General features: G+C 38.7%; 1 protein-coding gene across 5 annotated transcripts in view; it reads left to right on the top strand.

Annotated features, from left to right (window-relative positions):
- LOC117209499 (histone demethylase UTY) overlaps window positions 1-26,768 on the top strand; it is a 147,857-nt gene that overhangs the window by 25,467 nt on the left and 95,622 nt on the right. The window contains exons 1-2 of one of the 5 annotated variants that reach the window (XM_033451591.1): window positions 2,561-2,644; window positions 2,727-2,876. The exons of 1 other annotated variant lie outside the window; for it this stretch is intronic. In XM_033451591.1, coding sequence (XP_033307482.1) covers window positions 2,854-2,876 — 23 coding nt within the window. In that variant the 5' untranslated portion in view covers window positions 2,561-2,644; window positions 2,727-2,853. Of the gene's footprint in view, window positions 1-2,557; window positions 3,417-18,347; window positions 18,504-26,768 lie in introns of those variants that run through there. 3 more of the 5 variants (XM_033451592.1, XM_033451590.1, XM_033451593.1) reach the window with 3 other exon arrangements.

Raw genomic sequence — 26,768 nt, 5'->3', positions numbered from 1 at the left:
CCCCAATTTGTTAAACGGAGTTATTATCTCTGATTCCACGTTTAAATACATCGCGAGCGTACCAAACAAGGTTGCAAATGTATCGAACGCGCGCGATCGATAGTCGGATGTTTACAAGCTTGCATTAAAACGATGATGGTCGTTTTGTGCGGTCGATAAGCGATATAAGTAAATGCAAACTGTTCCGGTGTAAAAACAAGCGCAATTTAGACACGTATAGAGAGTTGGCATGAATTTACTTCAATCTCTTGAATCGTTCGTTTCTTTCAAAAAGAGAAGAGAAAAGAAAATGATGAGTTTTCTGTAAAAATGTTCTGCCTCGTGGTCCCTTTCTATCCGCATACCGCGAAAGGTATATTAGAGGTTAGCTTGTAAATGTTCCCGCGAAATTTCGCTCCATTTATGAGAGGAGGTCGTGTGGATTAAAAATTAACGAAAATGGGCCATAACCTCTGTGTTATTCAAATTATTGGAATTCATCTATGTGCTGTACGAATAATTTAATAAAAACAGGAAAAGAAGGAAAAGAATTGTGTGATACGCAACGTTGCTTTAGTTCTTTCATGATTATGAATCTATGAATATATGTACATATATCAACTACAAAAATAAAATGTACCGCAGTAAAAAACAGTAATACCTTTTTTCGTTACATTTCTTATATTTTCTATATTATCTTATTATTATCATATTTTGCTCAGCCGCACGGTATACGCAAATAAACTTTTTACAATGGTCACGTTTTACTTTACGTTTACAATGGTCACGTTTACACTTTTGCAATTAACACACAGCGTCCCATTTTCTTCTTACATCTTCTAATATTCAATCAAAAACGCTTGAATGTCTACAAAAAAAGTATCCTTTGATAATTCTGCTTTAGTCCACGAACAAAATAATTGTAAAAATGTAATCGAAACTGTACTGTTCTATACTCGACTGTTAGAGATAGAAGAATACTTAATAATGCACGTATTAATATAACTTAAAAAATTGGATGCAGAATTTTTCTTTAAATATTCACGAAATGTACCTAAATATTCAATGACAGTGTATAATAAATAAATGTAGAGACAATAATATAATAAATTACATATTCACAAAATTTACCTTAATAGAAAGCATACGTATTATAAAAATATAATACAATATGAAAAAATATTTATATCAATAAAATAATGTGCAAATTTGATAATATAAAGCTTCGTAACAAATAACTATGTAGGTTAGGTTTAACTTACAATATAGCCAAGTCTAGCGATACCAATTCACATCGAAACCATCGACAAAACTGCCCTTCACTCGAGGTTAACAAATCAAAATAGTATATAAAAAAATAAGTATACTGCTAGAGGCGACGAACGTTTCACGGAAAGCGATCGCTAACCATCGTTTTTTGACACCGGACCTCTCTATCCATATCTGCTGAATCCGCCTGAACGTTATTATTCCCAAGTGGATTTTAAGAAAATAGAATATTGTAGGGGGTTGCGTCAATAGAGTGTATTATTATTATAGAAAATTAGAATGTTTTACGATACAACTAAAATAGTTGTAAGTCGACGCTTTTAATTACAACTGTGGACGCGTGTCGCACATGAAACTGATTTTGCTTGTTATATGAGTATATGGTGCGCGACGTGATTACTCTGGCAAGCTCTGTGCTTCGCTTATGTAGGTCTTGGTCTTTTGTGTGACGTTCTCTTTCGCGCAGAGTAGCGAAGCAGTAAAGAACATGCGAGAAACAGATTAGCAAACGCAAGCCTCTGCATCGCGGTAATTCGGTATAATTTGTTAACCTCTCTGGGAATGGAATTTCCATTTTACGCATGCGTCTGTTTCCTCTTCTTTCACGAGTTCATTCGGTCAAACTGATTTACATTAAGTAGCTTTTGAAAACTATGTACAGTAAACCTTGTATAAATGCTCGAAAGAAACGAGATACAGTACAAGTCTATTGTATATGTGTACTTCCTAAGTTACAATCTATTCTTGATATACAGCGGCTACAAAAAGTATTTGTATTTATTATAGCAATTAAGTTGAAGTATATTCAGTTTCGTATCATTTAGTAGAAATACTGTGAAAATGAAATGTGAAATCAGGCAGAGAAACGCTTCAATGGGAAATAAGAGTATAATGTACAAATACTGTACAAATAATTTGTAGTCACTGTAAATTCATGTTATGTACGTTAAATTATAATCGTAACTTAACGACCTAGATTTACTAACAGAGTGATAAGGCGACTGCTTTAGTGTGGTCAAAGAAATGTAGGAGATAAGGTTGCTCTCTTTCAGAGCGTAGACAGCTGTAGTACGTATCGTGACTCGTGACACAGACGGGGTGGATGCATCGGGCGGTGGCTTGTCAACGAGTGTCACGGTACTGTTCTAAAACAGGGCCACTACGCATGCGCAATTCCCCTATCGGCTCGCGTTGTCTCTCTGCGTCCCTCTGCCGTAGTATTACTGTCGTTTCCCCCTCCATCCATCTTCGAGCATCCCCTCTTTCATGCTCTCCTAATCCCCGTGTGCCCTTCGCGCCAGTCGCGTCAGTTGCGTGAGAGCCTTTAACGGGGGAGGTGCTACTTAGCACTTACCGTGCGTGGCACCCTCTCCTCTTCTAATCACTGCCATTAATAGTATATATATATATGTATATATACACATACACATACACACACACATATATATATAAATATATACATATATGTATAATCGAAGGACAAAGTAGAATATATCCGTGGCAACAAGGAAGGAAATGTGATGATGCGTGAACTGTGACACGAAAACAGCGTGCAGTTCGCGAAGATCAACGGTACGTGTTACACGACAGATCGGCAGGAATAAAATGTGCCACGGAAAGGGAAAACCGTAAGTGTTCTTGTTTCACGGAAGAAGAGAGCATCGGACCTATCGTTGTGTCCGTTGTTACTAGTGCTGCGCTTCGCGTGGCGAAGCACACGGTCGCGTTTCTTCGCTTCGAACACGCATAGTGTATTCATCGTATCTTTCTTCCTCTCCCACTTTTCTCCTTCTCTGCCTTTCGTCATGTTCGTTTTGTGCATCGACACGTTTACTGGCTGACGCGCATCCGACGGCCTTGTTCTCCTCTGTGTTCTTTTCGCCTCTGTTCGCCTCGGTGTACGTTAAGGAGGATAGCGTAATATGTCGCTATCTGTGTGACGTCGTGACTGAAAGCGACGTCTTGGATCCTATGCACGACTCAAACGCGGAAGTCGGTGAACTTGTACATCTGGTGTCCAGTGTGATATTTCTCGCCTCGATCTCGTTTCCCATTCTGTCGAAGAGGATCCTCCTGTGACGCGTGCACGACCTTCCAAGAGCGTACATACGGCGTCTTCCTGGCGCTGATTGAGATTTAAATTCCACGGACCTTGGGCGATTTAAATGGTGAGTGAACCGCTCGCTGACTCGCTGCGTGCATCACTGTGTGTCGTGGTTGGCACGCTTGCACGTAGGTACACTACCGGCCATAAGTATTAGGATCAAGTATTAGAACAGCCACTCGTTACATTCGTCGAAAAACTATCAAATTTTATTGTCTAGTATTTTACATTGTACGACACTCTAGCACATGTGATGCAAACAACGTAAGAGATTTATAATACAACAAGCACAAAATAAAACCAATGACAAAAAATTTGTGTTAAATACTGTCCTAGTACTTAATCGGCCGTAGTATATATAGATACAGTGGCTCACGAAAATAGTCGAACACTTCATGATACACAGCATGGATAATAGTTTTAAACAAAATGGTCTCGCTGCATATTGTGGCTTTATGGTATAGTGAATAATCGACAGCGCAAATACTTTGGTGATGTTTGCGAAATATATGCTTCCAACGAATATCTTGTAACGTCTATATATATTTTCAGATCTGATCTTGCCAATGTGTTGTGTGTGTCAATGAGATTTCAAAGTGTTCTATATGATATGTACATAAAAAGTTCCTAAGAATATTCGAATATTTCCGTGAGTTACTGTACGTATATGTACGGAAATAGGAAGCGTGTTTTCCTCGATGATACCGACACGGCGTTTGGTCCAAGATTGATCGTCGTATGTGCGTGCATGTGTGCCTGTGTTGTTTAACGGTGCATCGAAAGGCTCTCTGACTCGTTTTCCACCAACGGACGACATATCGGCCTCATTTTATGCTCGGATTAGGAGGCCGAGCATGAAATTTTTGTCGAGTGGTGTACGATCGATGCCTCGGGGACGTTTCGTATACGCCCTCGACTCGTCCTTTGACCCTTAAACGAGCAAGCGCCGTATGCATCGAATATAGAACACTTTCCTTTCCCCAAATTTCTTCTTCTAATAATTTACCTTTACAGATTAACTTAATTAGAACGCGATAGAGACACGGAGAATGTATCGTTGTACAATATTCAAACATTATATAACTATATTTATTGAACTTTCTATTAGTATTAAAACGATCGATAGCTAGATATTAATTCAATTAAAATGTTATAGAGGCGTAGAATAATATATTGACATAAAATTGCGAATACCGTGTAATACCGTTTGCTAAAGTTTATATCAACACCAGAATTACCGTCTAAGTTTACATTGCAGGAACTAGGATGAAAGGTATATGAGAGAACACGCAGTGAACAAAAATAAAGGACATATAGTATTTTAGAAAAAACTATTCCAATTTCCACAAATGCATCTTTGTAGACTTGTAAAATTTTTACAAAAATTTCAGAATATTCATTATTCTTCTGATTTCACCATTAAATTTATTTCATATAAAACGATATAACGTTTTACATTTTACATTCTCTTTTTGTATCGCATAAGTAGATATATATACTATTCAGAGTTGGTCAGGCTTCTTCCTTCTCACCTTGACCCGCATAACTCTTTCTCACGATCGTTGAGTTACTTACCGATCATCGGTACATCGCATTCAAAAGTTCCGATAAATTCCGAGCTAAAACTGGTAAAATAAACGATCGTGTACCTGGGTCACGTGTTTATGAGGCATATTGGCGGTCAGTCGCATTCTTGATTGTTGCAGCGACCTTGATGGGGCCTTGATCCCCGTTGAAAGTAAAGCTCTATTTCGCTTGGTATGGCTCGCAAAATAGGACCCGATGAAACCCGTAGAATGGCGTACGTTCGCGTCATGGGAGGCTAGCGAACGTGGAAACAATAACGGCGCGTATTAATCGGCCATAAGCCAGAGTAGGTCAATGCAACAAGTCGCGTAAATGCCAAGCTCGATAATGATAATGCGTGAAAGGTTGAGGAATACCGGTGAGCTGGTAACTGCTATCCGATGTGAATCGTTAGCAACTGAAAAAAAAAAAATTAGGTCACTGTGTGCGTGTACATGCGCTGTATCTACGAGTGTACATATGAATGCACGCTAATGGGGGAAACCATACCAAGTTCGGCTTAGCTCGACGAATTACGAGTAATTATTCGATTACGATAATAGGATGTAATTAGCTTTGCCTTTGTTGTGAGCTTTCGTTTGTTTTCTCGGATTTCCTTAAGAGCAAAAAATTGAGGTTATCTCGGTATCGTTATAAGGAAAGCAATCTTTATGCAATTAAACGATGGTACATTGTATCGTACATTTAATTTTGGAAATTACAATGGTTGTTTGAGAAATATGGGAATCGAAATATTTAGGTATAATTAGCACTTTAGAATCACGTACGAAGATTGTTTGTAATCGGTATCTTATTAACATTTTAAATAATCTACAAATGACTATAAAAAAATTTTTTTTTATACATATATATATTTAGCGTATCTAACTTGAGTATTATATTTACAAACATAAAATATATTTAGGTAAAATAATATGAAAATGTCAAACCAGATTATCTCCAATCAGATGCTTCTAAATTGCAAAATGTATAAATCACACGATTCATATCCTTCATTTTATTTACCATCCTCTTTGTAGTTGTCTTTTCTGTACTTGATAAATCTGTTGCAAGGAACAATTCAATCCGCTTGATAATATCAGCGGGGAAGCGGAATGCGATGAACTTTACGTCGCAATTGCATGACACTCTTTCCATCGCGTTTGAATTACCCGCGTTTACGACTCGGAGCAGCGAGCATTTACGGTTATTACCGCGCCCTTAAAATTGTTCCAGGTGCTTCCCGATCGTGGCCACGACCGAGCCTAACGTACATAAAATCCCGAGATTAATTTTCGTAAGATTGCGTTTCAACCGCTTTTTTGACCTCGATCGGATTTTATCTCGAACTGGTTTCTTTTTTCGCTGCAAATTTTTCTCGTCCGTTAAATCTCGTCTCGAATCTTGTTCTATGCCTCTTTGTTGATGTTACATACGTACATCTGTTCGTGTTTGCTGCAGATTAATGTTTTACGCTTTGAGATAAAGTATTGCACGGTTGGTCGAATTTCTTTTACAAAATCAGTGATCTGGAAAGATAGTAATTTTTAATATCTTTTTGAAGAAGTTTCTAAAGGTATGTATCTTATTTGCTGAACTTTTCTTGTTATAATTTTCTATAAAGAAAAATCAAAGTTGTATTTTATAAGATTGCAATTTTTTCAATTGTCTCTTAAATTGTCTTCAGTTATTATAAATATAAATATTCTCGATGGTGGTGTAACACGTGTTCACTGAAAACAATAATTTTCATAAAAAAAATTTCGCAATATCCATTATATGAAAAGAATTGTTCACAACTGGTTGCCATATTGCAAGACGAGAGGTTATGTAAAACCAAACATTAAAACAAACATTCGTTTTATTATTTCTCAACAAACAAGTTCTATAACTGTTATCGTGCAGAAATTATCCATAACGGATTAGTCATTTTCAAAGTATTGGGTTATGCAACATCCACTTAAAATAAACTACATTCTGAAAACTTTACGGTTAAAAATCTGTCTTTATAGGAAAAACCTAGAGAGTGGAATAAACATGAAACGCGGATTACGTCCAAATTATGAGATTATGTAACGTTCATTTAAAGCTTGAAACAATTTCCAAACTCGTGGCACTGTATCGTTAAAAAAGAATTATGTTCACTGAGAAAATAAGAATAGACGATAAAATACCAGGTTATGTAACATCCAGCTAAAACGAATTTTCAGAACGCTTGAAATTCTGCCGCTAAAAGAAACTATATTTGTTTAAAGAAGACTTAAAAAGTATCAGGGATATTCATTTGTAGTGCAATTTACATCCGAAACGCGAGGTTATGCAATACCCACTTGAAATTCGTAAAACTTCATCACTAATAAAGATTATTATCATGGAAAACAATAAATTTAAAAACGAATATAAAAAGTCCATTTGGAGTGCAATTTATGAAGAAAGCATTGTCAAATATTTCCAAGCGGCGACACCGGTTCTGTTCGCGGACGAACGTTTTGTCCCTCTAGTGTTGATACGCATATCTGCATGTATATCGCGTTCATTTGTCTGCATACGTCTCTCTTGTGTTTACGTTGCCCACGTACGTCCGTCCCTGGTGTTTAGCGAAAGAGGTGTCGAGTTTCAAAGCAGAGCAAGTCACCGCGACTAACACCGAACAAAACGCGCATACACGTGCATTGTGTGCGTAAAGTCCGTGCTATTTTACATACAGAAATAGAGAGAGAGAAAGAGAAATGTATAACGAACAGAAGGGCGGTGTTGCTATCCGTGTGTACACCGGATGGATGAAAAATGCTTGAAAAGTGGTAAACGCGACGCAGGAAACAGAGGAAGTAGAACGTGTCTTCTCAGGATTAAAAGTAGTGTCTCCAAAGGCACGGTTAGGCATAGAAACGCACCATGCAAAAGGAACTAGCGACAGTGAGCTCGGATTTGTTGCATTATTATGGTAACGTGACTCAGAAACCGCGGTTTAATTGGAACACGGAACAGGCAAGTTTATAGGATACGGTTTATGAGAAGCGCGAATGGTTTTCAAAGATATACTTGTCTACGGAAATGTCACGCTTGGAAAGAATGTCTACTATAATGAATATTTTAGAATTCTGAGTTTATTATGAAAGAGGTTTTGTTCCTAGAAGTCACTAGATCGTTTTAAGATAAATGTTGTAACGTTGGCTTCAAGATCACGTGCTTTAGATATATTCAGATCTTTTTACACGCTATATTTAACGTTTCTTAACAGAGATACTATTTCTAAGGTATTATTACATTATGCGAAAGAAACTAACAGATTTGAAAGTTTGGTTAGGACGAAGGTAGCATCATTCTAAATGTTAAATTTATTTTGTCGTTGAATTCTGCTTGTAAGGTTTAAAACGCGATATTGAAAAGAGAAAATTTTTTATTAAAATTCCTTCCGGGGGTTTAAGAGCTTAACGTATTGCCAGATAAAAAAGAATTCCAAAAACGAGGGATGACAATGTATTTAATTTTTTTGAGCGACAGGTACCATCAACTTTTTACGAAAAAGTAGACTGACGCCTTTAAAAAATGCATTTTCAGCGTCGAAATGATGCTTGCAAGAGATTGAAGCGTTTGTTCTTTTTGTAGCGCCGCTATGGCCAAGAAATTCTGGACAATAAGATACAAAAGAAAGAGTAGGCGAGTCAGCGTAGAATTTAAATTCTTGATCTCACGGTCACTGACCATGGCATTCAGGCAGTGCCACAGTGTTGTTGAACGAGTTGAAGATCAGTGCCCCCTGCTTCCCGGGCCGAGTTCGATGAAAGATCCGACGATCAATGAGTCACTTATGTATTCACGCCAGAAAAAAAAGGTACTGTGGAATTTAATTAACGCGACGCGTCACATCACCGTGATCGGTTGGTAAGCAAAATTTTATCTTTTTCCTGAAGAACACTTTAACCGCTATTACAAAAGTGACTTATTATATTACATTAGTGTGTGTAAAACAGTAAACGATACCTTTCGATAATTTCGAAGGAAAATGGTGGCTCGCTATATAGGGTGTCTAACAAGAATCTAGGAGGCTGAAATGATTTCGATGTTTCTGATGGTAGAAAATACATAGAGTAGATTACAAAAGGGATCTGTACAATTAAAGTACAATTTGAAGGGATTGCTTTAAACATACGGTCTTCTATCTAAACTTAGCCATCTAATTATTTTAGTATTATGCATTAAAGTGGTAAAATTCGTTAACGTATAGAAATTATTGACGTCTTAAATAACGATGACTTTACATTACGTTTCACTCCTCAATACTATTTAAACTATGTTTACGATATTGTGATACTGTACTATATTTTTATATTATATCATTTTTATTACGTAATATGGTACAGTATACGGTGTTACGAATATACTTTGAATGATATCAGAGAATGAAATATGAAATCGTTCTTTCAAACGTCAACGATATTTTGTATATCTCGGTGTATGATATAGAAAATAATTAAACGATGAAATTTATATGGAACATTGCGTATATTTGAAACGATCCTCGTTTAATAATCAGGCATATATCGATTCGTTAGTGGAGTATTAATGATTTCATCGTATCCCAGCATTACCCGTAAATTTCTTACAATGCTGCAGATATACGCTATTACAGTTCCGAGATAATCAACGCTAGCGTAGGGAATTAGCGTAGAGTGTAGATTTTATAATTTGCCAATCCCCCGTATAATTCGCTGCATAATGTAAACTAACTGTATCCAGGGAACAAGTAGCTTTAAAATGCACATTAATTAAATTAATTAAAATTGCTCCACCTTTATTAAGACTTTTTTCGTTGTAGAGAAGGGAAATTAAAATTAAGTACAAAGCGAAGTTCAGCATCGTACGCTAAATAGATGCGCATCTAGATTTATACTAATAGCATCATTTAGCATCTATATATCGATTCTTGCATAAAATTCAATTTATGATTTCAACCGAGTCGCTAATAATCTATTACGATGATTGATGTGAGTGGAACAACAAGCAAGCAAAAATGAGGAATTAATTATCGTTACAACGACCAAATGGTTTATGAACGCGATATGCTCGCCAATGCAAGGTTTTACTCGTGCTCATTTTCCAGAGAAGAAGTGTTAAAATTGTTGCCACGCAGGTGATTAAACCTGGATCTAAGATAAGATACTTGCAACATACGAACCATAACCCCGGTGTTAATTCCCAGTAGAACCGCTAGTGCGTATAATCGGACTGTTGATAACCTGATTACACCGTTATTACGTTGCATCGAGCAATTACGTCGGTAAACGACGACTGGCTGTCGTAGGAGTAATTAAAATTAATCGATTTATTGATACGCACGATATATTGGTACATTTTTTAGTAAGTTCTGATAGAATCTTAGCGTATTAATCTCGAGATTACGAGTTGTACCAAATGGGTATACACGGACACTAATCTGAACAGCCAATGTTTTCTATTTGTGTCATTCATATTTTGTTGCTATTGCTTTATAGCTTCGATTTAAAAATGTCATAATTATTACGACGCGTTTCGTACCCCGCAACCGCGTCTTATAATTTCTTCGTATTAGTGTAAACACTTACGTACTCTAATTTGATCATTACATCTACATAAACAAAATTACATTACCTTTCGTAAACAGTACTCAAACGCGTACTATACTAGCAATTAACCTTACTATTACTAGCGTCATAAACTAGCAATTAATAATACAACGACATATGACAATTACATTTAACTATGCTTACCAATTTCACATAGTAGCATAAGGTTACTTGACTGTTAGTAATCTTATGGCATGGCCATCCGACACGTAGAGCCATAATATATAAAAAAGTAAAAAGGATTTATATACATAAAACAGTTTGCTCGTTCAAGGGACAGAGTACGATTTGGTCGTTTTGCAAGGCAAACACCTCGCGACAATTCCAGGGGAGTAATTTGCACGCGAAACTAGTTTTCCAGCACATAGTGGAGTACGTGCCCGTGGCGCGTACAGAAAGAGATGAGAGTATCGTGTGTTCGTACGCACAGTTAGGCACATGTACGCGTCTCTCTGTCGGAGAGGAGCCAGCCTGATGATACAGGTACTAGAGAGCGGGTCGTTGAACTTAGGTTCCTCTTGTATACACTCCACACCACCGTCTTCCGGCCGTTTTCGTTTCAGTTTCTTATAGTAGGAAGCATCGCTGGAATCTAAATGCGACGAACAAGGAGCTGCTGAGTAAGAAGCTGAACAGCGGATGCTACGCGGGAATAGATTGCCTAGACGATAAATAATTTAACGGAATGGTAAAAAATTCGGCGGTAGCGTTTAATCTTGTCGTTAGCGATTAGCGATAGCTCGTCATACCTTTTTTGTCCAACGGAACAGTTTGTACAACTTGGATGTATTATTAGGCGTCGTTATTGTAAATTTTACATCGTAAATTCAGCGAACAGCTGAAATCACGTGTTTCATCACGTTTGACACGCGAAGCTGTAGAGAATTGTGTCGCGATTAGAAAAATATAAATTTTTCAGCCGTTTCCTCTAAACTTGATGCCGCGTTATCAGCGAGAAATCTGACGTTTGGATTTTTATTATTACGTTGGTCGAGGATAGCAAGGTTACATATGTCTACGTTTGGAAAGATTCATTTACCGTTGTTTCATTTAACACGCATAAAAATGTATCTTAAAATATTTCAGCCTCGGAGCGTCGCTCATAAAACTCGAATCATCGAACGTTTTGTCCTAATCAAATGTTTCCATATGTACACGTATAGTTGTTGGAGTTAACGATTTCCGGCATGTTCGTGGAATCCTGTTTGAAGTTAGTCACCAACTACAGTTAGTTTCCTGGCCAGCCATCCTGCTTGATCAAGGCGGTGCACACCTTGTCGGCTCGGATGCGTCTCTTGTTTGTGCGTCTTCTTTTTTACTTATATTCCGATCCTCCTTCTTCGTAGCGTCTAGCCACGGTCTATACTCCTAGCGACTGACTGGAACCGGGAAAAAGATGAGATAGTATCGGAGGAAACTTATATCCTCTGGTCTCTTCCTGTAGATAAATTTATTGAAATTGCTTCTAGTCATTTTTATGAAATTTAAGGAAAATCGTGTAGTCGATTGCTTCCTTCCCGCAGATAAATATATTGAAACTAGTTCTGGTTGTATCGATCAAATTTCTGAAAAAAATTTGATTATTCAGTCCCTACAATTATCTAATTATATAGTAGTAGTTCATTGTAGGTAAATTCGTATAAAATCTGGTTATTTCTATGAAATTTAAGAAGCGGCATAATTAGCCACACGGATATGTAGAAATGGAGTCACAAGAGTTCTTACAACTGTTATTGTGTGACACATAAAATATGCCCTATGACTAGATAACGAACTAAAAGTTATTTGGTATTTTAGAATGGTTTATCAATTCATGTTGGTATAGCGTGAATAGAGAATCGATTCCTTTATAAAAGATTCTATTGTTACAACAGGAAGTCGATAAAAATATCTGCATAAAGCTGGAACTCGAGCCACGTGTCTATAATATCAGTATCGTTGAGTTATCATTCTACATTAGACGTATCCATCGCTTAAGTTACAAAACCTATTACTAACCTCCAACTTGTATAAACTTGATAAACCTTTCACATAGAAATCACTCATCCAAGAACACTGATATCGAAGCGCTACTATATCATCCGTTTCCTTCGTAATTCTCTCATCTATCGAGTCATTAACCAAAAGTAGCATCTATCTTATCAACCGTTAGTTACAGCATCCACTAAAAGGGAACGTGCCAGAAGCACTCATCAGCCTAGTCTTTGGAGAGATTAAAATCCACAATTCGTGCGAGCTATTTTTACCGACGGCGCAAGCTGCGCTTGTCAACCCGCGACGCTGACCGTTCAGATTTCAATTAGACACACAGATGGACATCTCGGTTTACTCCGGTTCCGGTGAAACGGAGGAGTAAGCGGCGTGCAGCAGCCATCGGCGCAAGCTCGTCGCGATCCCCACCTTCCACCCTTTCCCCTTCGTATAACCGTACCAAAACGGCCGAGAAAGGGACAGAGAGAGGATGAACGTTCGTTCAAAGCAGCGCAGGGATCCGGCGTTTGGGAGCGACAGGGGTGGCAACGAAGCATCGCCGCAAAATCACAACGCGAAAAGAAAACAATATTTCCTGAGCTATCTGAAACAGTTCCGTCTCTGTCAGCAAATCTAATCGAAAGATACCGAATCAAATTTGTCGCTAATAAATAATAATAGATGTCGATGCTATATACGATAGAACTGCAACATAGAAATATTAAAAAAAAAAAGAAAAAAAATTCACGAAGAGAGGTCGAAAATGGTATGGGTCTTTCGCGCGTCGTGGCAAAGCCACGGAACGTCCCTGAGAGTTCACTAGCTTCCACGGATCGTTGTGAACCGCCTCTTCTCTCTTTCTCTTCCTCGTTGCCTGTCTCTTCCTCTCCTTCGCCATGGCGAAGAGACGTAGCCGGGTGACCATGTGCGCGTGTGCGTTGCACGTCAGGGCTGGCGAGCCCCGGAGGAACGGTCCTTTCTCGGCCGAAAACTGGTTCCGTATGCTTTCGTGCACTATATCGGGGCCTCCGTCTTGTATACACGCCTGTGGCCCGGGACTCTATCTGTCCCAGAGAGGAGAGCAATAGAGGCCCAGGGAGACGAATTGGCCGGACGATCAGTCGTCGAATCGCGGCCCAGAGGGCGCGTCGTTAGGCACGGTTTAGGAGTGAGTTTTCGTGTTGGGGCGGCTCAACCTCCCCTCGCGTCCTTCCTCGTAGTATCGTTCTACCGCTATACACCTCTCCTCACCTCTAACTCGACCTCCGTCCATCCATCTTTCTCTTTCGTCCTATCCGTCTCACTCGGTTTCTCTCGCTTTCTCTGCCAGGTACCGTACTCTCTTCCTTTCTCTCGCGTCCTTTCTCTTTCTCTGTCGGTCCAACTAGCGGGGGCCCGCGGGAGTGACCCTGAAAGTTCAACAGCCCTCCCTCGAATGGCGCCCCTAACCGCCCCCCTCCTCCACCCTCGTACCTCTTCCCGTGTCCCTTCCCTTTGTGTTGTGCACTGAAACCTAACTTCGCTTAGGCGGCCGCGGTTGCCGCCGCAGCCACCGACACGCCGTTTCTGTGCTGCACGGACTTCCATTTCTTTCTTTCTTTCTTTCTTTCTTTCCATCGTCCTTTCCTGCGTGCGCGTAGCTCTGTCTCCCTTTTCTCTGTTCCATCCTCGGACCGTTTATTTCCATTTTCTCTTTCTAACCTCTTGCCACCTCGTGTCTATGGTATATATATATATATATAATATATATTATATATATACATATATATATACGTATGTACGACGGCCTTTACCAGCCGCCAGCCACGACCGTGTTCCTAAGGCTAAGGACCTTCTCGCGCGGACCTGATTGACCGTGCATCACAGGCCAAGTCTTTTTCTCGCGAATCTTTGAGAAATCGAGGCAGTTCCGAGATTCTCAAGTCAGAGAATTGGTTTTTCGTCGCTCCGAGTTGCAGCGGATGATTTGATTGGGGTAACGAATTAGGTTAGGTTAGAGGCGAGTGTGACGAAGTTTCGCAGTTTTTTAAGTACAGGTTGCTGGATGTTGGGTTGCGTGCGGACAAAATTTTGGTCGGGTCGGTTTGATTAAGGGAAGTTTGGTTGATTTGATGGGAAGTATTATATAGATTACGAAGTTTTCTTGTTTTCGGACTAACATTAGTATTAGAATTGCTTTCTTCTATCTTGTTTGCTGTTTGGCAAGATATAAGATACGTATCTCTAAGTACACGTGCTAGAAAATAACTCTATTGCAATTCTGCAGCATGAATTTTCTGTTTCCTCTTTATTCATTAATTTATTCAACACCAGTGCAACTTCCTTTTCCCATTTCCCTTGAACTGAAAGGGACGGAAGTCGGTACATTCTTCTCCCGCATTGTAGTATCTTTCAATGCTACAATCGTGTATATACTGTATAATTCGACGTAACTTCGGAAATATAAATTGCAGCGCGGAGGACTTATGCCCGGATGCGTTGCATAAGTCACGTTTAAAGGCTTAAAACCTTGACCATAAGACCATCATTGTACAACAGTATTTTGTTCGCTCGATACTATAGTAGCTTATTACTTCTCTCCTTTTTTACGCTGCTGCTTGTATTTCGAATCTCTTTTTCTCTTTAAGAATCGTCATGATTATTACTAGCATGCTATTTCCACATACCAAACGGTATTATTAATATGCATCATAATACGCGTGTCATCGTGCAGGTTTTTTAAGATCTGTTCTCACGACGCGACGCGATGCTTTAAGGCAATTGTCCTTGTCGTTTCATAGTATCGATGAAATAGAGAAGAAAGAAATATTTAATTATTTATAAAATCGATGTTGATTTATTAATTCTGAATGAAATTATAATTGTAATATTAATATCAAAGTTAATTAATGTGTATATAAATATTTAAAGAATTTAATTAATCTGCCCGCTGGTAATTAATTAGTCGATAAACTTTTAACTTAATTAAACATTTTTACACGTCACATGCATATGCGGTAAATATTGCCTTTCCGCGCGTGTAACGCGTTTGAAATAGAATAAATATCGCGTGGAAACGTTGTTCAATTAAATGGGTGGTCCAGCAGTGTCAAATTAACGATAACTTAATAATACGCTGTTAACAATTTGTCGAATTGTGAGATATTTCCATTCGTTCACACGTGTATTGTTTCAAATGTCCACCCGTATGACAGTTCCCGGTCATTTGGATTAATCATTTTTAGGTTTCAGCATTTATCAGCTTCTATTATTAAATCGTCACATGCCAGACAGCTTTTAGTTTATCTTTGTAATAAACCCGCGATGGAAATACATTCTATACTTTTTTTATTTTTAGCAGTAAAACAGAACTTGATTGTCGGTTAATTACTGTATAAACGGAGACAAAAGTTTATTTAAAAAATTTTATTTCGTAGGAAATAAAATATAGAATATGAAAGTTTGAGACTAGAAGACTCGAATCTTTATATACGAATTCTACGATTAATTAAATTTCGATTTTAATATTATGCCATAGTATTGTTAAATATATATCAAGTATTATTTTGTTACGACAAGATTTCGTTATATGTAAATATAATTTACAAATCTTCAGTCATTACACGCAAACATAAACAACCAATAAAGCACAGTCGTAAAAGTAAACGTTGCACCGAATTTCACTGATGCGATCATCGAAAAATTCATGAGAAAAAAAGGGATCAGAATATCATTACGAAACACGGAGGTAGTCCAGAAATGAAAGTGGCAATACGGTTTCTTTATGTTGCCAGATAGCCATTGAGTAAGGTCAAGGCGGCAGCTGTCGAGCTGCCATTTTTTCCGTCCGTTTGAAATTGTTCCTCGTACGTGAAAGATGCGCACGCCATTGCAGGAAGTCGAATCAGCCGCAGGAAACCAGTGTTTGCTGTCGGCGTTAAATCGGACTTGTCCGTGATCGTGGGAAATGCCGCGAGGTGTAGCCAGAATAAAAGGATCAACCACCTGGATAAAAGTGGAGTAATTCATATCCGGAAGAGAAACGAAAGCATTTCGTTCGAGTGACAATAGTCACGCTACGCTGTTCCCCAATAATATTTTACGATAACTAACATGGAAATGTAATGGAAATATAACATGTGAAAATATGTCAAACAACAGTGTAATATACACGCGCGAGATATTTTATCAAAAAGAATTACACAGTTTAAAGAAACAAATATACATGTGAATATACAAATGAATGATGTTTGTCACTGATACGTACAATTTACAGATTATTTTTAGAAAGTATTCAAATTAACAATACGATAAAAATGTATGAGAATTTTTAACAGAAAGGATGAACCATACACGAGTTATTTATTTAGAAAAAGACTCAACTTATTTACTAAGAAAATATACAAAGTGATAGAGCAATAAAATTTTACTAGAAATAGTGTCAGAGACGATAAAACGATTTGGAACGTATTAACATATGTATAAACAAGAAACATTCGTCGCTGTTACAGAATGTTCACAGGTTGTCCGAAAGAAGCGTGCAAGGTGTTAATACAAATTACGTCGCGGTTGTCGGACGTCTTAATCACAGTGTTTCGGTTCCCGTTCTATCTTTAATATCTCGGTGAGGTACGTTTACGCGAGTATGTTTTGTTCCCCTCTTTGTATTCCGTTCGGAATAATAAGCAGCCGAGTCCCTCCGATCCCCTCCTTCCCTGTAATTTTCTTTTAGCGCACGCACATTTTCGACGTTTATCAATGACCAAGTGCGAAATTACAGGCGTGTGTCAAACTTTATTCCTTTCTTGGGCCCTATTGTTCTCTTCTTCTTCCTCTTTCCTTCTTCGCATCTTCTTAGAACTATTTCGTCCAATTTCCGACTGTTCTTGTTCCGCTTATCTCTTATTTTTATTTTCTTAATTTACGTTTTTATCAGCGATCGGATTTTACATGGATGAGCCCAGTAGCCACCTTTAGCATCGTTTACAAAAGCCAATTACGTGATTCAACGAAACGTAGATTCATAATTTTTAAATATCTTACAATGATCATTTGCCCTCCTGCATCCCTCTCTCTTTTCTCAACATGGAGCTAAGAAGCACGATTCCTGTTTCTCTTGGCTCCTGTTGTCAGCTGATGATCTCCAGTAACGCGCGTTGCTCGTGCTCATACGTACGGTACGTACGTACGTACTTGAAGGCCTCGTCCTTCATACACAGTCACGTGATATTTGTTCGCACGTGCACCAACACACGTCGCCGAACGGTAGCAGTGGACGTGGGAGAGGTTAGGGGAGGGGTATCTCGGTTGGGCGGGGGAGAGACGAGGTTCTAGCGAGGTTACGGTCGGGTTGAGGAGGGGGGGATGCATTGCCGCATTCTACGAACGTTATACATGCAACGCGAGTTGCAGCCTCGGCGTGTGCTCGTTGCAGCGTCGCGTAATCAGCGCTTACGTCACCTCGGTGTGTGCCGTTGGTGAGCGCGTGCATGTAACCGTGTGTGTCATTGCTCTTCCCTTTCGCTTTGTTTCTCTTTTTAACGGCGTCTTTCTCTCGCCGTTCTTCTTCCTTGTTTCGCTCGGCACTGCAGGTTCATGCGCATGCGCCCTGCATCGCGCGCTCAAATCTTGGCACGCATGCGCCCACGCACGCGCAGTAAGTTTAGACACGGTGGTTCGCAAAACTGTTCGAACAGTTACAGAAACTTTTTTTCGAATATATTATGTGGAATACGCGAATCTTTTTGAAAGTTCGTTACTATTACACCTTAGTGTATAACGTGGATTCTGTTGAATGGAGCGGTAACGCGAAACCGACGTGGAAATGACTTTTTTTTCGTCATGGTTTAAAATTCATCGTTATGTAACAAAATTTTGAAGCGTTTCTTTTTATGTCAGTGTTTTATGAGATACGTGTAAATGTCGTGCGTTTGTGCCCGTGTTTTGTAATGTTATCGAGTATTTTACTGGCTGGTGAAATCGATGTCAGGTAATTTCTGTTACGAATAGATTGGCTGGAAACATGAAAGGTATGTTTGCATGTAATTTCACGATGTTTAGATATGTTGATATGGATATTGTGTTATTACGGCGTTTCTCTTTTACATCAGATTAATAGAATACTCGTACGTTTCATGCTTGTCGTTGAAAGTAATTAGAATTTGTTCAAGCATTATTACTGCGAGAAATAATGTCCGGTCACGTCTTTGCGTTTGAGGTTATAAAAACTTGGACGACTTCTACCCTGAAATTATGCCACATTTATTATGCTTGTCGCGTTTGTTTCCTATTGTTTACCGTGTTTTTTGACTGGGACAATATTTCAAAATCAATGGATTTGATTAAGATGCTATGAAAGTATTCGTTTGCGATTCATAGAATCTGGGACACGAGAATCCTCTGCAAATGGAATTCAAAGCGTTCTAACGAGTTGGCACACGCGCCTTTATTCAAACGGTGCACGCTGACTAATGAAATTCCTTTTTTTCTTTTTGCTAGTCGACGTATGTACTTGTGTAAGGCGGAGTGGAATAAATCTAAAAGCATAATTTGGGAAGAATTCGTTTCGAGGTTCTTTCTGATTCATTTGAATAAAATTGATAACCAAGATCGATAGTCGTAGAATGTCTTTCGCGGCAGAAAGTTTTTCCAACGTGTTATGCAGTTGTCTATGTAACGAGAAACGAATCATTCAATGTCACACGCATTTTTGTCACGTATAATCGTGGATATTTCTTGATACCAAATATAGAAATAAACGTAAACTAATTTCCAACGAAGGATAGTGCGGTCTTCTATTTCTAGTCTACTTGTTTATAAATATTTGAAATATTTATTTATCGTTCTTCGTGCGATCATTATTTTCGTTACACGCGTAAATTCCTCTTTTCGATCATCAAAAAAAACGAAAAAGTAAATGTAAAAGACTTCCTAATTCCAATAGGATTTTATTGTTTGCAGATAATTTCAACTTTCACGAGTATGTAATTATATGAAATATACATACGTCGCTACGTGTATTCACATTTCCAGTGGTTCAAACAAAGGAAACCTCTGGCTAGCTATTATTACAAGATATCAGCCGTTTTCTCTAATAAATCTAAAGGATCTCAAACGCACTCAAACTCACTGCACTAACTCTCGATAGATTAAGTAAGCAAAGGCATTTAGAAAACAATGTGAAAGACTGTAAAACCAGGAAACATCCTGTAATACCGCAATATATCCAACGCCAAGTATACACGCATTATTAATAGCCAGGATAATTCCGCGTTACATAATGTAATGTATCGCATACACGGAAGTCTGGGGATAATAATTAATCGTTATAAGATAGTATAAATCGACGTGATGTGTGGATACACACGGTAGACTATCTTGGTGCACGCATCCGTGCATCTTTATTACTCTTTGCTCTTCCTTGGATCTGCTCTAATGCGTTTGCAGCGTGAAAGAAAGACGCTCTGAATATAACGATAAGCTATGGACCAGAGGAGCTGTTCTTGGCCTGGCTTGTCGCGATAACACGGGCCATTTTTGCTTCAACGAATGGCAACTACTCGCTCGTGTAAGTACACCATCTCGCGTTGCATCCGCGCCAGCGAAACATCCTGCCACTTCCGTCCGCCAAGGAAACGATACTGCTAATCCGATGTCGTGGCTACTGAATCGCCATCGTGCTTTTAATGCCGCTGTTGGCAAAACGATACCGGAGACTCGCGTTTCGCGTGACAAGTCTCCTTCAGGATTTTTTCCAAAACCGGTTTACAGTTTTCCAACTTGGAAAACTTTCTTTTGTGGTTGCTCGCGTGGTCGCTGAAACGCAGGCAAAAAGGGATAACGTCGCGATTGTGTAATATCGTAGGATCGACGAGTTGCAGAGCGATGGTTTCGAAGCGGCAAACAGTTGCAGCGAGGCTCTTCGTACTTTATATTTTCCACAATAGTAATTTTTTAAGAAGCATCTTTCAGCAGATCTTCAAACAGATTAGAACTTGAAACGCACAGATTTAATTATAAAATTCGATACGTGTACGTGCACGTGTACATTCCGATCGACTGTTCGCACACTCGTAAACACCTTGTTCGAATGTTTTATGCGCGTTACACGAGACACTTTGGAATTTTATTAGCGTCGTTACGAGACTCGATCGTCGTGACTACGTTGGTTTTGGGAATTACAGTTAGGAAAACAGTGGCTACAAAAGATTTCGCATTCATGTATTAGTTACTTACGTCCATTATTTAGTGGCACTTTCGAAACCTTCGTACCATAACGATGACTAAAATAACTTGATACTATAATCAAACGTAGATATAAAATGAAACGGTAGAACCCGATAAGAAAACGCTGCATTATAATGTTTCACGAATGAATAGTAGGATATGTGCAAATACTCTTTGTAGCCACTGAATGTTCGAAACGTTTCCATCCACCATACTAACTTCTTTATCGAGTATATGCTCGCTGTAAATGTTTTGTAACTTCTATTATATACATTTTCAGATTAATTTCAGACTTCACCGATAGAAGAATGACAGTGCTAATGAAATTTCAATATGTTTCATATAACACACACGATATATACACGAGAGTCTTGTAACAGCAAGCCAAGTTCCATAGTATTAAAATTCTATTGCGAACCCAATATACAGGGTGTATCGTAAATAGAGATAGAAGGCACAAGAAGAAGGAGAAAAACTGGTACAAACAGCAACTACGTTCTACTCGACCCTGTTTGAAATTTATAGACATTTTCGTGCCTCGATGATCCCACAACTGCTTACTTTTGTAGAAGATTCTCGAAATGTCTACTCTCGTATTATTATTCCACATACACAAGTAGAATTTTCTACTAGAATTTTCACTATAAACTCGCATACGGACGGTAGACGTTCCGAGCACCTTCTATGAAGATAAATAAGCGATCGTGGCTATTATCGAGACGCAAAAATGCCTGTAACTTTGAAAGAGGATCGGATGGGACACGCGTTCGTACGAGCATTTTTCACATGTTACGCGATACCACCCTGTATATGTTTGTTCAAAAGGAACGTAGGCTCGAGAGTCGTTCGATAGGATCGAAACGAGGCATTTTTCATTCGTATTGGTCCCTTAATCGTGCGAATGCAAAAGCGCGATCAGGGGATATATAGCAGGCAAAGTCGTTAAACGTTAATTGGCAATCAGGAGCAGGAGATTGCCACCTGCGCGAACATCGTTGTTGGCTGTGCCCGCTTATGAATGACAATTTGTAAATCGTTGAAACCGCGCTGTCGATCGTCCGTCTATTTTTAAATGCACGAGCGGTCTTCGCCACGACTTGTCTCTTTGATTCGTAATTTTGTCTCCTGTCGGAGGCGACTCGTTCGAGTCGCGTATTACACGGAGAATTATACGCCGATCGAACGCTGATAATTAGCAAATAAAGCGATTAAAAGTTAGGTTAATTCGTCGACCTGCTTCTGTATCATCGGATATTCGATTCTTCCAAATATATCGTTCCACTCGACTAGCTATTGTTTCGAAATAATTACGCGTTAATTTATCTTCCATCTATTTCACTCGCTGTATCGATCGAAGTAATCTTTTCTATTTTCACAGTCGATTCAATGTCTAGGTCAATTCTATCTCGAATATAGAAATAAAAATGAGATCGTTTCGATCAGGTAGGTAAATGATAGTCTGGTACCTAACGCCGTGTTGCGTGGCTCGTTTAAATAATTAATAACGATTAAAAGGATCTGATTCGATTACGGAACAGTCGATATCATCAATTGCGTAAAAAATTCAGAGATCGTGGAATGAAGAAATTAAAAGGACGAACGCGATCCGCGCGACTCTGTGAACATCGTACGTCGACGATAGAGAAAAACGAAAGAGCACAAGGAGAAAATTAGATTTTCCTTTCTGGTTATTTATACGCAGCCAGTCCGCGAAAATACACGTAATTGTGGTTCATTAACGCCGCGACGAGATTACGCGTTCGGTTACGTCGTCGGCGTAAAAATGGTGCACACGTGCTAATGCGAGCGGCACGTGACATTAAACTCGTTTCGCTCGCAACTATTAATAACACCGGCTGCTTGTATAATAGAACGTATTATTGTTCGACGTTGGCCTGTCGTCGTCGACGGCATCGTTGAACCCTGGTTACGTTCCCGACGACGATGTAACGGACCTTTGCATAATTGTCCGCCTCCATCAGCGCATTATCCTCTTACTCTTCGACTAGCGAACGTTTCGATGTTTTCCTCTCGTCATGTGCAATATCGCATGAGCGAATTAACGCGGTTGTACGCGTGCAATTTCTTGCGCGTTTGTTTTTCCCACTACGTAATAACGTGTTTTCTTTTTTTTCTTTTTCTATTTCTAACATGCTACATTAACGCGTCTTCTTTAATGCCATACGTTTCTAACAATTAGAACTACCGACAGTCGAGATCAGTTAAGACGAAGCTGTTCCTGTAAAAAACCGATGAAAATGACCGGTCTTTAAGACTAGAACCAGCGACAGTTAACACGAAGCTATTTCTGTCAAAAGCAGTGACAATTACTGGTTTTTAAAAAATACGTAATAATAGAATATCGTAGTATCGCAAACTATTATGGTTAGTTTGTTTATAACAGATGGATTAAACAGGAGACGATGGTCGTTTAACACGAACTAATCGCAACAACGTATTATAATTAAAACAACTAGATAGTTAATTAACAACTCTCGTCACCACGGATTCCACTCACGAGGATTGACGCGTTTTTCGAAACTTTAAAACCAGTCGTTTCGACCGATAGTGGTAGATTTAGCGCCAATGCAATTGGGTAGATTGCGGTTCTTTTTTATTTGCCAAAAGAAAAAGATCTTTCGGCGTGAGTTAGGCCGCTTTACGCGAGTTTAGTTTACGGAAGAAAAAGACGCGTTTCTAATGCAATAGACTGCGGCTTTTCTCTCTTCTTTCATCCGCCAAGAAGAAACCCTCCGTAAGAATTATGCTGCAAAGTAGCTTGTAATTTCTTCGTCGTTTATTTATAAAAATAAACAAAACAAGAGAGAAAGAACAACATAACGCGAGTATTCAAATTGGAAGATTACATTTTCTTTGAGAAACATGGTGAAAACACGCTACGATATTTGGTTGAGCGAGTGAAGAGCTCAGGTTGAACAGGGGAAACAGGCCGTTTTTACCTAAACCTTCCAAAGGATCGGCTTTCTGAGTGTGAAATAAGGGGCATTACCAAATTACATGATTTGAGTCTCGCTTGTCGGCATTACAACTACACCACGCGTCGCTTATTATACTTATACGGGACAAGCAGGTAGCACGATCGTACCCAGTCTGACCTACAGCGGCTAATTGTTGTGATTAAGTCGCGTGTAAGACCTCTATTTGAAAACCATGGTTTATTAGCGTCTGACGAATACCAGATTAGCGTGAGTGCGAAAAAATTGGTAGATGAACAAGGAAAGACGAAGGACGAAGCGTATTTTCGGTACATAAACACCTGTACCAAGGATAGACCGTGAATATTTATGCGAATATATATTTTCATGTTTGTAATCAGGGAATTAGCACGCAGGTAATCGATTGTTTCACGTGTTATTAGGTTGGCAATTAAGTTGTCATTTGGTGGTATTGACAAAATCCGCAATCACTTAGTTGCCAATTCAAACTGTGCCAAAAGTTGCTTTCGTTTTATAAGGAAACGATAAACGCGCAATGTTTTCTCTTTTATACTGTTTCATTGAGTTATGATCTATTTTTTAGTAATAGAACAAGTATTTGTTATAATATAACAAAGGTAATAGAAAAAAGAAATAGAAGAAAATGTCTTGTTTGCTTTCGTTTGATAAGGAAACGATAAACGCGCAATGTTTTCTCTTCTATATTGTTTCATTGAGTTATGATCCATTTTGTAGTAATAGAACAAGTATTTGTTATAATATAACAAAGGTAATAGAAAAAAGAAATAGAAGAAAATGTCTTGTTTGCTTTCGTTTGATAAGGAAACGATAAACGCGCAATGTTTTCTCTTTTATACTGTTTCATTGAATTATGATCCATTTTGTAGTAATAGAACAAGTATTTGTTATAATATAACAAGATTAATAGAAAAAGGAAATAGAAGAAAATTTCTTGTTTGCTTTCGTTTGATAAGGAAACGATAAACGCGCAATGTTTTCTCTTGAGGTGGTATAGTGATAGGTGCGTAAGGAACTACTCTTGGTGTTTTTACGAACAACAGTTTATTAGAACTAATCAACAATCAGAGTTAACAATTAATAATCAACAATTACACTTAACAGACAACACGTAACAACTAACAAATAACGATAGACACCGAGATGTCGTTCGACGCGTTGCTATCAAAAAGGACCGAGGAGTTACACTTTTAATGGCACAAGACAGACTGACTCTGCTTTTGTTTTGGATCGCGCAGATTCTTCCCTTCGTAGCCCATCGATATCCCCACTAGCGTGCATTCATTAGATGTGCCGCCTGTGCTGGCACGTGTATGCTCTTCCGAGAATTCGGCGGAAAGAGTGTGAAGATATCGATGATACATTGGGCACGTCGGTGTTGCGCTTTGGCGGCGTCGCGCTTTGTATCCGGAGCCGTTGAAAAGTTCCGTGGCCCGTGCCGCCACACTCTTTTATATTGTTTCATTGAATTATGATCCATTTTGTAGTAATAGGAAAAATATCTGTTATAATATAACAAAATTAATAGAAAAAAGAAATGGAAGAAAATGTCTTAAAACGAAAGGAACTTTCGCGACAGTCGGATACGTATCATAGAGCAGCGTACTCAGGCGATCGAGTATTAGCGTCAATATTATTGTCGATATTCAAGGTTCTCAACATTGCCGTACGTAGGAGAATCTCTAGACGATCGATAATACGCGTATCGTCGATAGAACGTTAAGGATACTCGATATCGACGCTGATATCGGTCCCATGTTTCGACTGTTTTATATATTTACGCATATCAGGCGTTAATTTACGTTACTGTAGTTCTTCGCTTTCAGATTTCTCACAGACACGTAGAAATCTGTACTTTGATACGGTAAATCAAAGCGAAGTAACAGATGGGAATTTTATTATAGTAAATCAAATGGAAATGAACAGTCGATAATTGGAGAGACAGGTGTTTATGGATACTTATTAACGTCGTATCGATCTTCGTAAGGTGGTTTTTTCCTTCCAATGCGCTTGTTTCACAGTGCGTTTCGATAAATCACGCGAAACTAACTAATTATCCCGTTTCATGTATTCGCGTGATTTCTACCTAACAAGATAATTTCCCGTATTAGTGTTTATTAATTCCATTATATTCCACGATTCGCAAAGAAAACAGCGTAAGAAGTAAATTACCTATTGACATTCTTCGTGGATCTTAATTACAGCTTTGAGTGAACGTACGTATCAATGATACCGGTTTTAGCAATGTTACAACAAATAAATAACGCTACGCATCTGTTACACGCTCGGACAACCTTTTGTTACGTTATTTTTTATCGTAATTGGCGCAGCTAAAACTCTGATATATTGGATTAGCAACTAAGTGATTGCGGATTTTCTTATTAGGCGGTAATGGTAAAAAATTACTGAAAAAGTATCATGTTTCTGAAAGAAAATGTAATGATAAAAAATAACCATCTAATGACAAAATCCGCTATTACTTAGTTGCCAATCCAATATAAAAATAGCAGCAAAGTTCGGTCTATTGATTTTACGATTAACCGAAATAACGAATTTTTTTTTTTTTTTATTTAGTTGTTTACATTCACAATTTGTCCGATTTGGACATTTGGTAGAATTATTTGGCTGTTTGATTATCATGTGGGTGGCTACCCCCAGCGGGGTACCATCTTCGTGTTTGTTAAATTATGTCCTTTGTGAGATCTGTCGGGTGTTTCCTTTTTAGTCTTCTTTCTATGCTCGATGTGTTGACCGTTTCCGCTGCCAGCAGTGAAATAACGAATGGCGATTATTCGTTGGAACGTGAAATTATTCAAAATATTCGCATACTTTTTACTTGTTCGTGCGCGCCATTAGCACGGAGTACGATCAGCAGTTATATCGGGCTGAGTAAACCTTGAACGTAATAGATTCACGATGTACGTGTAACCAGCAGTTAAACGCACTTCCGGCCGCGCACGCGTACCACCGGAAGTCCATTTATTGTTACGTTTTGCTGCGCCCGGTTCTTCGTTTCCGACCACCTTTCATCCAGCGCACTTGTGGAAAAGAAAATCGATACCGTTTTCTCCCCTTCCGTGTAACGTGCTCGAA

The sequence above is a fragment of the Bombus bifarius genome, unplaced genomic scaffold, assembly GCF_011952205.1.
Source record: "Bombus bifarius isolate JDL3187 unplaced genomic scaffold, Bbif_JDL3187 scf7180000008178, whole genome shotgun sequence".
NCBI lineage: Eukaryota > Metazoa > Arthropoda > Insecta > Hymenoptera > Apidae > Bombus > Bombus bifarius.
Note: the sequence above shows the minus strand (reverse complement) of the source record. Positions and strands in the feature narration are given on the sequence as shown.